Here is a 12,437-nt window from a genome sequence, read left to right as displayed (position 1 = left end):
GTTGTTATCATTGCAGTTGTATGAGAGAGAATCCAGCAGAGTGGGATATGCTTTTCTTTAAGTTCCTTCTTCTATTCAGTGTAGATTTTCATCTATGATTTTTAAGTCATCATCTTCATAAAGGACAATTTCAATTGCCAAATTTTATACAGATTATATTTTTTGGTCTTGTGAAAAAGAGCATAGAAATAATGTACGCTGTCGGCTTTTAACCACTAGATGGTAGCTAACTACTATTTGTAATTACCTGTAGTAAAAGAAACTCATTGCTGAAGCTGGGCAGAATAGCACTATGAAAAAAAATTTTTGGACATTGTGAAATGAATTTTTGTCAAAGTGAAATAATTCCTATGTTAATATGACAACTGAAGATTTTAATCTAAAAAGTTTTTCTCTAATGCAGTTGATTGTCCGCTTCATGGTTTTACTGACCTGCATAGCAGTGATTGTCCCAAATCTGACTTAATGTTTTGTAGGGTGCTGAACATTATTGCGGCTATCCAGAGACACATGGCAGATTAAAATTGTTCTGAGAATGCTGAGTTATAATACGAGATTGTGTACTGTCCTTGATGTATATATTACATTATTAAAAATAATGCAACTTCACCGTGGATCTTACACTCCTGAAGCATCTGGGGAGGAAATGTGCTCTTCAAATTACAGATCTGATTGTGGACCACCAATATAATAAAGGTTAAAAGAAGATTTTTTTTTTTTTAGTTGATTAAAAACTGCAAAAAAGTTGGTTGTTTTTTTTTTTTTGCAAATGACAAAAATGTTTTTATAAGTGTTAAATCTGTCACTGTGATAAAATAAGGAGTCCTTGTTAAGTTAATGATTGCATGACCCTGCTTCAGCAAGAACTTCTCTGGTCAAAAATCTTTAAAATGAACCTGGATTACTGGGTCAATTTACATAGCCATGGTATACTATTCAAATTAATGCTCTTGTGGACGTAAAGCAAATTCCTAAAGCAATATTTTTATAGCAGTTTCAGCAGTTATCAGCTATACCAAACTTAAGGCTGAGCATTATTTGTTTTGGCGGCTTGTAAGGCAAAGAAGCAGACCTACGGCTACATATGGCTGCTGACCAAAAAGTTGTTTCTTAGCCTTCTGAGTTGTTGATTGTATTAATGGTGCACTAATTGGCTTTGCTGGAGGTCTGACTTTTGACCCAAGGACAATAATCTTCTGACAATGGCATTTAAGTACAGTCTTAACCACTTCATTAGTTTCAGTTTTCATTTTTAACACGTAATGAGGAAAGTAACTTCACAGGAAGTTACTTTCCATAAACATCAAAAATCTTTCCATGACTCTAACCAAGATCAATGTATTATTTAGTTCTGTAAATGCAGTCTACTTAAAAGGTTCTGAGTGAGAGCTGACTGAGGAGGTGATTGTGAGGTTGTGGAGCTCAAAACCCTGAAAAAAAGTGAGCAAGGCAACCAGTAGAATCACAAGACTTAGACCTCAGGACAGCAGATTTTTTGATTTCTTCAGGGATATCCCCTAAAGGGAAGCGGGACTGAGGAAGACTGATCTGCGAGCACAACAGCCTTGGAACTCAAGAAGGGATCATTCAGTGTGCAGGAGGAAGAGCAGGCCTTGTAGAAGGCCAGCATGGATGAACACGGAGACCCTGTCTGAGCATAAACAAGCAAGCTTCCATAGAAGGTAGATTCAGGGATGGGCAACCCAGGAGGAACATAGAGACAATACCTGAGTGTGCAGAGATAAATTTAAGGAGGCTAAAGCTCACCTGGAGTTCAAACTTGTGAGGAGGGTGAAGGAAAATGAGAATGGCTTTTCTAAAGACACTGGCAGCAAAATAAAATGTATGCCCACTGCTGAGTGGCACAGGGCACTAAGCTACAAAGAACAGGGGAAAGGCTGAAGTATTTAAAGTATTTAGTGCCTTTTTTATCTTGCAAGATAGCAGGTTTACAGAGAAGGACTGAAGAGTTTTGTTCCACACCATGCCAGTAAAGCACATCACAGCAGAGAATGCTGGCCACAAACAGGGCTGAATTAGCCAGCAAGTTCAGCTGTGGTTCACCTAGATGGTCAGGAGGCCAATGTGTGTGATGTATGAGAAGATACTTGGAGAACTGGGTTTTTTCAACCCTAAGAAGAAAAGGCTAAAGGGAGATCTTATTGCAGCCTATAATCATCTAATTAGAGGACAGACTAAACTTTCCAAGAAGGAAATAAGAGCCAACATCCCCAAGCTGGAAATTCCAGCTAGATGGAAACAATCTTTATGTTGGGTGGTGAAACACTTATAGTGCCCATGAGGTTGTGGAATCTCCATCCTTTGAGACATTCAAAACTCAACTGCGTGCATCTCTGAGCAACCCTACTTGCCTTGAGCAGAAGACTAAATAGATGACTTCTAGAGATCTCTTTAAACCTACATGATTTTGTAGTTCTGTAAGTAAGTTGCTGCGACCTTACATCATTTTATGAAAAAGCTCCGTGATTCTTCAATGGTTCTTTGAAACACTTATTTAAGCTTTTTTTTTTCTTTTTTTTTTTTTTTTTTTGAAAAGAAGAGCTTTCATTGATGTGTGGCAAAATTAAGCTTGTTGGGCTGAGTTTTTATATTAGAAATCACATATATCCTGCAAAGAAGTAAATAATTTCTCAGGGTTCTGAATATATCCATGATTAACTTGATATGTAATGTTTAATAGCATGTTTAATTTTAAAAGAGAAGGCTGTGAAGGGTTCAGAGAAAGCTACAGTTGTTTACTTTTTCACAAAATGCAATTGTTTCAGTCTTTCTCTTTCAAACATGTATACACAATCAGATATGACTATAGCAGGTGGGGAAAATTGTATGGAAAAATGAGATAATGTGGGGAAAATAGTTTTAACTCATGAGATTTTTATCAACGCTGAGGTTGTCAAGTGATTTTAGTCATGATTCACATTGATATGAATGGAAGCAGAAATATTTAGGGGCATTCTAAGCCAAAAATAGCTGTAAAAAATTCTTGTTTTTCTTGTTCCTAATATTGGATCATTAGTTTGTTTTTCTTGGCATTTTCAAGAGGACATCAGATTAGATGCTGTCACTGAAGTGGAAAATATTAAGGTTATTTTAAGAAGAAAAAATGACATTCTTTACTGAAGGAAAAATTGCTGTATTAAGCAACCATTGTACATCTGAAAAAAAACTGAGACTGAATGTGCTTGTATAAAAAATATAAGTAGAAAACTCAGTAATTTAGTAGTCTGTAGGTAAAAGCTGTTTGAAAGCTGCTTGACTGTTGCTATATGCTTAGCAATCATCTGTGACAAGGAAACAAAAATGTCTCTTGACACGAGGATTACTTAAGAAGGCTAAACACAAATCAAATAAGCAGTTATAAAATTGACTTTTGCAAATGGTTATGCTGCCCTTAAGCATGATGAATCGTATCGAGCAGTGTTTGTATATAAACAATATCACCTTAACAACACTGTGGTTGGTAGCAGTAATTTTCATCTCCTATTCTACAGACAGTAAATTCTGGTGGTTGGAGACCTCTAGTTTCTAAAGAAGTCCAATTTAGTTTTCAAGTTTTCAAGTAATTTAAATGCATGTTAGAACTGAATCTAAATACAGAGCTAAGGTTAATAGTTGCTGACTTTTTAGATCCTTACTGTATAGTCTAGATTTTTTTTGGGGTGTTCCTACAGATAAGGAATGAAACAAATATGAAAAAAAGATTGGAGGGAGAGTGCAAAATGATGAATCAAGAAGCTTGCTCCATGGTTTAAGGCTTAATGCTGAAAAAGAGTACTTAAACCTTATATTGAATAGTACAATGTTTAGAGCTGGAAGAAAGCAACTTTGGAAACAGAGCATTGGCAGAGTTATAAAGGTAAGGAAAATTAAACAGCAGACTAAGTTGAGATGAGTAACCTTATAGTTTGAATAAAGGTGTGAATTGAACGGGGGAAAGGGTGTAGACAAATATGTGTTTTAAAGTGATCTAAGTGGATGATGTTGGTTTCACAAAATGTTCTAACTATATCAAAACAGATAAACTTTGCCTTTTAAAGCAAAACATAGTATTTGGAATAGGTGTTTGTCATGAGAGGTAGCTTGTTTTGCAACTGGTTTTAAAATCAGTGAAGGCTTAGTTGCATGATTTGTTTTGAAGAGTAAATTTGCACTGAGAGATATTTATGCATTTGACTACCAGTGTTTGTATCTTGTCCAGATTGTTGCAGTGGTTTGGTAATGGTATGATTTCACAGAAGTTATACTAGTACAATAAAGAACTTTGTGCTAGGTCTGGCAACATAACAGGGATAGGCTCTGCTTCCAAGGAAAATTGAAGTTTAAATTCACTCTTCCCATATTTATAAAATGGGAGTAGAATTTTGAAGCCACTATGTAGCATTGAGAAACAATAATAAAATATAGAATTCATTAAGACCCTTACATTAGGTTTAAAAGCTGGTTATTTGAAAAAAAACCTGCTCCTAAGTTAGTGCAATGTTATAACAAATGTGGACAAACTCTGATTGATGTCTGAGATTTAAGAGTCAGGTAAGGTCACTGCCTTAATTCTGTAGGATATGTGTGTTTTGGAGAGGAGCAAATAAACAGGAGTGTAGTGTTGAAAACTTAGGGTGCTTTGAAAGCATAAAATGGTTTGCAGTTTACTTTTATAGGGAAATCCCTGAGCAATGCTTACGCAATATAAAACATCTTAGCAAGTTAAAGGAGAGTAAGAGGAATGCCACATTGGTTAAATAATTTTTGGATAAGACAGTAAATTAACAACAGAACACTCTTACTTTTTGACTCTTACTTTTGAGCTTCCTGGTAAAGTTCAAGTATATTTCTCATCGATAAGACTTTGATCTGAGCATGTCCAACTTCAGTAATGCACAGTATTCTGGCAACAAAGTGCATCATTTGCTGGATAAACTGTGGTCAGGAACAAGTTTTGACTTGTGCAGTCATGACTTGCATACTAAATAACATTCATGCTAACTCTAGAGTGTCGCCAGAGACATCAGTAACTGTACTCTGTAATGGAGAAACTGGCAATAGTCAATATTTGGTTTCTGAGGCTATTATTTCAAAGGAAGGACCCTTGGCGTCTCTCGCTTCTGATCTAAGTACATTCTGCTTAAATTTATATACTCTTGTGGTAGTTGGAAAACAGTTTTTTTCTTTTTTTTTTTTTATTTACTTAATCCCCATTGGTTGCTTCAGATTGATGGTGTGATGGTTATGGGTTTAGGCATATGTTAAAATGGAGCTAGGAATATCCTCTTTATTCTGCTTCAGGAAATTTGAAATCTACTGAAACTATTCCTGTGTTAAATTTTTGATATTTAGATATTAGGAATTCTAAGGTTTCACGTAACATAAAACAAGTTACCTGTTGTAACTATACTCATCATCAAAGCATGGCTTTTTGGTTAATTAGTATAGCTTTGGACTTGCACCTGTTGTGGGACGGTGTCATATGCACTTCATTACCTTTGTAACTAATTAAGAGTGGTAAAAGAAAACCAAAACTAAATGTGGCTGTGCTGCTGTTCTTTAAATGAAGAACTGAGGTAAAGCTGTAACATATAAAAACTTGGACAATCCTTCCGGATATCTAAGTGAGAGAGCATTTATTTCTTGTAAACATGGTTCCATCTGGATCCTCCTGCATCATAGGACATTATGATGAGGTTTTGTTGTATGACCTTGATGACAATTGCTGCTGTTAACTTTTCAGGGTTTGCAAGTCGGTGTGACTGTGTGTACCAGAAATTCCTCTAGTGCCTATAAAAATGATAGCTTATCTGTTTTAGCAATCTTTCCATCTTCAAATCTTAATCTTTCAATGTTCTATTGATGTTTATTAGAATTACATAAACCTGCCTGTTTTTTTGGTATTTTTTTGTACAGATGCTGTTTAGGGATATGTATTTCTGTAGTGAGTATGACATAAAATATGGAAGCATGACAGGCAGGGTGTGTTCTTGAATTGCATTGTAGCAACTATCAGGAGAAGCATGCATGCTACTTGCATTAATTAGAGAGATATCCAACAGGACAATGCAAATGCCTTCCAGAAGTCATAAATGCAAGTGAATGTCTTAATCTTCATAAAACTATAGATTTACTGTCTAGTAAATGATTCCCTGTTTTCTCTAGGTACAGTTCATTAAAATAACTAAACTCTTAAAGTTTTGTGTCATATTAACAAATGCTCTGGTTACTGGGTTTAGACATCAAATATTGCCTAATGCTATGGGAACAGCTGCACACAATAGCTAGTATATTTGTTTCAGGGCTTGAGAAGCTGCAATTAAAGGATTGGAAAGCATTAAAAGAACTGAAACAAATATCAGGGCACGATTGCCCAGTTTGAGAAGTTGCTCATGATTTCAGCCTACATAAACAGCAACTTGTAGAAGGAATGGAGGCTATGAACATATGAAGGGCCATCTGTATAGGTGGAGTTGGGAACTGATAAGATGAATACCTTGTGTAGCAATGTGTCTGGAGTTTTATGCTGGAAACACAGGAGAGTAATAAAGTAGTGTCTCTAAGTAAAATGAAAAGAGCTTTTTGCTGGATTAAATAGAAGCTAACTAGCTGGCAGACTATTGTTTGTATTTTTCTATGTTAAAGATGCATTATCAGTTATGCTTAAATTACTGAAACAACAGTGTTTAGGATTCTAGTTTCATCATCTAGTGTGAAGCGGATTCAGCTCAAAAGGGTTGCATTTTGTATGTCTAACTAGGGGGAAAATTTCTACCCTGATTTGAGAACATGTAGGAAGGGCCAATCCCGTGATGACATTGCACTTCTGGAAAAGTGGAGACCATGTTAGGGAATGACAGAGGTGAAAGTGCATAAGTTATGTGTACAGATTAATCTGCTACTACATTCTTCAGGTATATCTGTGCAAAGAACAGGATTTTTATGTTTGTCTTTTAAATGGAAAAACATTTCCAGTGCATTCAGCATTTATGAAGGCATGCTAGTAATTATGAGTTTACCAAATATTTGAAAATTCCTTCAGGAAGTAGGAAAGATATTTACATAAGAGTATAAACTATATCATGCAAGTCCTATTGGCTCTGCAGAAGCTTGTGGATAAATCATTTGTGCATATTTTATAGAGTTGCTAGATTTTTCATAATCACTGGGGAAATAAAGATTGAATTTACCACCAGTGAAACATAATTCTAAATTTCTTTTGAAAATGAAATGATATTAAATCTTGTAATCCGCAAGCACAATAATACCAGTAACTATTCCAGAAGGCTATTTTGTCTATAATGTAATGAGGTGCATTACATGTGGGAATTCAATTTAATTAGAAAAGTAGGCATACTGCTTGAAGAATGGTATAATAGCCGTAGTTAAGCACATTTGTAAACACTTGTGTACCTTGAGGCTTGTGGCTTGTTTTACTTCTCATTACACTAAAGAGATAATGTTATGGAACTATAGCTTCCTCCAGCATCATCTGTCTTTATTAGAGAACGCTTACAATATCTTCCACGAATAAGAAAGATGGGTCAGAATCCTGTCTTGCTTGATGATCATATGTGACTAGACTGAAAAGTCAGGACTAAGGACCTAGGGTGTTGAAAATAACTTGTAAATGATGGAGCCATACATATAAAATACTTTTTTTTTTTTTTAAGTAGAGCATTTCAAGAGATAAATAATATCATAAAAAAGACTGATGATAGAAATTTTGTGCTAAATCTGAAAATAGATCACAGGAAATCAATGGTAAGGCATAACAGGGGTTGCTTCTAAAAAGTTCAGGTGCCTTAAAAACATAAACCATAGTATGAAAGAACGTAATAGCCTTTACTTTTTAAAACAAATTTTAGAAGTGTATGTATTTTTGTTTTCAAAATAGATTGTGATTTATTCATTATCTGCTTTCTGTTTTATAACAGCAAAAGATCAAGGAAGAGAGGGAGGCTAAACGTGCTCGGCTGGATGGCAGGCATGATTACTTACTGGACACTGTTGCCTCTTGTGTGAATCTGGACAAAGCAGAAGTAGAAGACGCTATTCTTGATGGCAACCAGGTAATCTGATTCCATGAGGATGGCACCAACATTTGTGAGACTACATTTTGATATAGTTTAGGAAATTAAATCAGGTGGAGACTACATGACAAAATAGTATGTTAAGTCATCTGTCTGACTACATGAAGGTTAATGCAGGGGGTAAAGCAGTTAGAAATATGTATATTGAGGAAATGGTGCATCAAAGTTGATGGTACGTATTAAATGTAGTGGAGATACATTTTGTGATTTGAAAAGAAATAATTATTTTTTTTTAAAGCTGAGTAGACAGGAAATAGATTTTATTTTACTCCCTGACACTAAAGCAAACATGGTTGTTGTTTTGGTTTTGTTGTGTGTTTTTTTTCCCCCCTCTTTTTACATCTGTAATCCTTCAATTTATACATTCCCTTTTCAATGCTAATATTGTTGAGAAACTGAAGAAAGGCCAGTGGAAGACTATGAAGACAGTGAGGGACACAGGGCATGTAAAGTATGAGAAGGAGAATAAGAGATTGAGGGGCAGTCAAATAGCAGTCTCCAGTAACTTGAAGAGTAGTTATAAAGTAGTTATAAAGATGGCAGATCTGAACTCTTCCCAGCGGTTGCAGATTAAATGGCAAAGGCAATAGCCACAGCTTGCAAACTGGACATTAAGAAGCCCTTCTTCACCAGCAGGGTACTGCAGCATGGGAATAGCTTACTCAAGTGAGTTGTGGAATTTCTGTCCGTAAGGTTTTTGAGACTCAGCCTGAGTTGTTGTTGATGATACAGGAAGCTGGCCAGATCTCCCAGTGGTCCCTTCCAACATAGGAAAATAAGCTGTGCAAAACACTTTCATACAAGTTAAAAAGCAGAACTTGTTTCAGCCTTTGTCCATTCTATCTCTGAATGGGTTTCCTGGCAAACTATATTGCCTGAGAATAATTGTCAGCTGAAGAAAATCCTGGCAGCTGTTATACTTGGAAAGAGAAAATAGTAATAGTTGTTTTGACCTCATCTTGAGGGGCTCAGCCAAGATTTTCTAGAATAGCAGTTTGTGATCTTGGTGTAAGTGAGGCCCTTTATTAATGGAAGAGGGATAAATGTGGCTTTCTTCCTGCTGCTGCTGATCTCTTAGCCTTTTTGCAGCACTAGGAAGCACAAATGGTACCAGCAAATGTTTCTGAAGAACTTCTAGAAGTAGAAGCTTTTCTGCCGGAATATTGCTATGTACTTAGGGACTATATGAAACAATGACTCGTAGGTCTAGAAAAATGATGGATTAGGCCAGCCTTTCAAGTGCTGAAACACTGATCAGCATACTAGCATAGAACAATTAACTTTCTTAGGTCTGTATGGTCTATACCTGAGATTCCTGGACTGCAGTACCAATACATGGTTCAAGGATGCTTGATGGCAGCCTTAAATTGATGGAGAACTATGAAATTGTCCTCATGCCTAAATTATAAATAAATAAAGGCCCCCTCTGTTGCTGTGATATGGAATAATTGCAACTGTGTGTTTTTTGCTTTCAGCTTGTTAGCTGAATGGCACTAAGAATAATATAGGTGAGGGACTTCACTGAGGAGCTGCTGCACTTCAGTAAATGAAGATATGCACTGTACCCCCAGTTTAAAAGGTCATACACAACATGTACACTAAGGGGTTTCTGTAAACTGAAACATAGCCTAGCTATATTTGTGTTCAGAATGGAAAAATTTCAATGATTCAATTAATTAGGTGTGTGCCGCTAAAAGACAAGGCAACTTAATCATTTTTTGGAGGTCCGTAACTGGGCCTGGTATAACTTTATTATTAAACAATGATAACGTGATGAATGTTTGTCAGCCCTTTATGTTAAAAATCTGAGCAAGTTGAACTCTTCATAGTGGGTATGTTTTACATGATAATCTCAACATGATCTCAAACAGATAGAGCGCATTGACAAATTCCTGGCGCCAGGAGGTCTGCGTCATCTGATGTTCTACTATCAAGATGTGGAAGCAACAGATACAGGTAAAGCAACTCAGGTTCTCACCCATCCCTGAACTGATCAGATGATCCTACAGTATGATTGTAGCAGCCTTTGATCTTTGGGATGTGATGCTAGATGCAGGCAATGTGGAAAGATGGAAAAAAACAAAGAACAACCAAAACCCAAATTCACAGCAATGTGTCCGTTGAGTGAATAAGCAAAAGTCCCCAGAAGATGATGCAGCTGGAGGTAAAAAAAAAAGTAAGAAAAATTGAACTGGTGGTAAAGGAGGAGAAGACAGGTGAGCGTGGGATGAAGTGGGTGTGTTGGAGGCTGCCTTTGCCCACAGCCATGAGTATACAGTTACTTGATATTGCACATCACGGTGTGCAGCTTGCACTATACATTTTTCCTTCTCAAGTAGGGCAGAGTTTGTAAAAGAATTTTCTGTGCTGGTCATTCTGGGGCTGTGGTTCGCAGGCTAGCAAAGCAAAAATCGCAGTTACATTGATGGTAAAGTTAAGTGAATTTTTGTGGTATTACATGCATCTTGTTGGCAAGGGCACTTACTACGCACCAACTGAAATCCAAGCTGGTTATCTGACCCTGATGTGGATCAGCAAGCACTTCTGTTAGGGCAGAACGTGATCCAGTGAAGGGTGCTTACAAGATACTTTTTGTCATGGCAGAGCAGGAGACTGTGCAGCTCTGAGTTCAGGAAGATGTTCTCTGGAGGCCAACGGGGTAATTTCAAAGTCTATTTTTTTGCCCACTCTCACATGCAGATTTTTTGCAGTGGTTTGAATGTCCCTTTTAATATGCAGCTTAACAACTTTTAGCACTCTCTTCAGTAACAATACATCTTTTCCAAAGTGACTGCAGAATGTACTACCTACTCCGGTTCCATACTTTGTGGGAATGCCCTGAAAACTGGGATGGGTGTTGCTGGTCTAGCCTCTGTAATTACTGAAGCACAAGGATAGTGCAAGCTTATGTTAATTGACAGTAAATCAAATTGATAACATTCTCAGAGCCAAGATTTCTGCTAGTGACACAGCCCTTGATACACTTCTAAAGTAAACGGAAAACAGGCTTCTGCAGGAGCTGTGACGAAAAAGGGGAGGGGGAAAGATGATGTGAACAAAAGGGTGGGGAGGGGACTTATGAGTGACTGCCTGATCCAAAATAGGGATCTCTGGGGCAGATGCTCGTGTGCCTGAAAAAAGAAGGGGCCCGTGACCTGTCATTTTTTGCAATTTTTTGGATGTTGTCCTTTAAATACTGGTATCAACAATTTCTCTCTTCGTTGTTGCAATCTCTTACCGAAGTGTGTATCTATGTGCAGTTTACTCTGAGGTAACACTAGAAAACTAGTAACAGAGAAGTAACGTGGCCAAAAGCACAATTTAAGGGAATTATTTTTCCTTAGACACACTGCTACTTCTTGGTGACTCTTTAGGAGTTATACCAACAGCCTAATGTGGGAGCAGCACATTCATGTTGGGGGAAGAAGAAAGAACAGGGAAATGCCTTGCAGTGCCTTTATTGTTTCTTTTGCTGTTGATGTTTTGGGTCTTTTGTTGTTTTTTATTTTTTTTCCCCACAAAGAATCTGCTGTGGCTTGTGTCTCCTTGTTTCCAGAAGCACTCTATTTCTTTTTTTTTTTTTTGTGTGTGTTAGACTTAGGTCTATAAGTTCTCGAGGAAAGACAGTTGGTAGAAGCTTCTCTGAGCTAAACTTTGTTTGCTGTTTTGTTTGGGTTTTTAAGCATTATCTGCAACTACATGATAGAGAGCCATGTAGGAGGATCTTGAGCTTCAACCTTTGCTTAGAAGGAATAGAAAACAAATGAGTAGAAATGAAAGGCTTTTGATGTAAGAATGGCAAAACTAGGTGAAATAGTTCTTAGTGTGCTGTGAGGACTCTGGATGCTGCATACTGTCTGTGGATAGTCAAATGATGACTGAACTGTTTGTTTAGAAACCTTTTCTTTGAATAAATAGTGTGTGGTTTTTAAATGTTTCTTTTATTTGAATCTGTAGAGCACTTCAGCCTTCCAGGAACAGGAATCAACTCTCATTTTATAAAGAATAAACCTAAAGTATTTGTGACAGAGGGAAAAGAAGTTGCTTTAACTGGTGTATGCATTTTCTTCATTAGATCTAGTCTTTTTAAACCCATCACAACTGAGAATATCTATCAGGTAAGAGTCAGTGACTGCTGATGACTGTACACTATTTAAAATTCATTTTTGTCTTGGGATATTTGCTCTCACCACATAATTTGACAGCCTTTGACAGGAGAGAATGAGCAAAAGGATGCAGTTTGGCTAAACGAAAGACAGGACAAAAATGGAAGGGAATGGAAAAACTGACATTATCTGGTGGCAGCAACCTGAAGTGTATCATCGTTATGAAGAAATGATGCTA

At 36.9% G+C, this 12,437-nt stretch overlaps 1 protein-coding gene across 1 annotated transcript in view; it reads left to right on the top strand.

The window, feature by feature from the left end:
- Positions 1-3,820: 3,820 nt before the first annotated feature.
- Positions 3,821-12,437, top strand: part of DNAH5 (dynein, axonemal, heavy chain 5) — a 119,161-nt gene continuing 110,544 nt past the window's right edge. The window contains exons 1-4 of the mRNA XM_014940732.1: positions 3,821-3,877; positions 7,938-8,072; positions 9,965-10,054; positions 12,053-12,211. Of these exons, the coding sequence (XP_014796218.1) occupies positions 3,821-3,877; positions 7,938-8,072; positions 9,965-10,054; positions 12,053-12,211 (441 nt within the window). The remainder of the gene's footprint in view (positions 3,878-7,937; positions 8,073-9,964; positions 10,055-12,052; positions 12,212-12,437) is intronic.

This window comes from Calidris pugnax, unplaced genomic scaffold (genome assembly GCF_001431845.1).
Source record: "Calidris pugnax isolate Ruff unplaced genomic scaffold, ASM143184v1 scaffold8, whole genome shotgun sequence".
NCBI lineage: Eukaryota > Metazoa > Chordata > Aves > Charadriiformes > Scolopacidae > Calidris > Calidris pugnax.
Note: the sequence above shows the minus strand (reverse complement) of the source record. Positions and strands in the feature narration are given on the sequence as shown.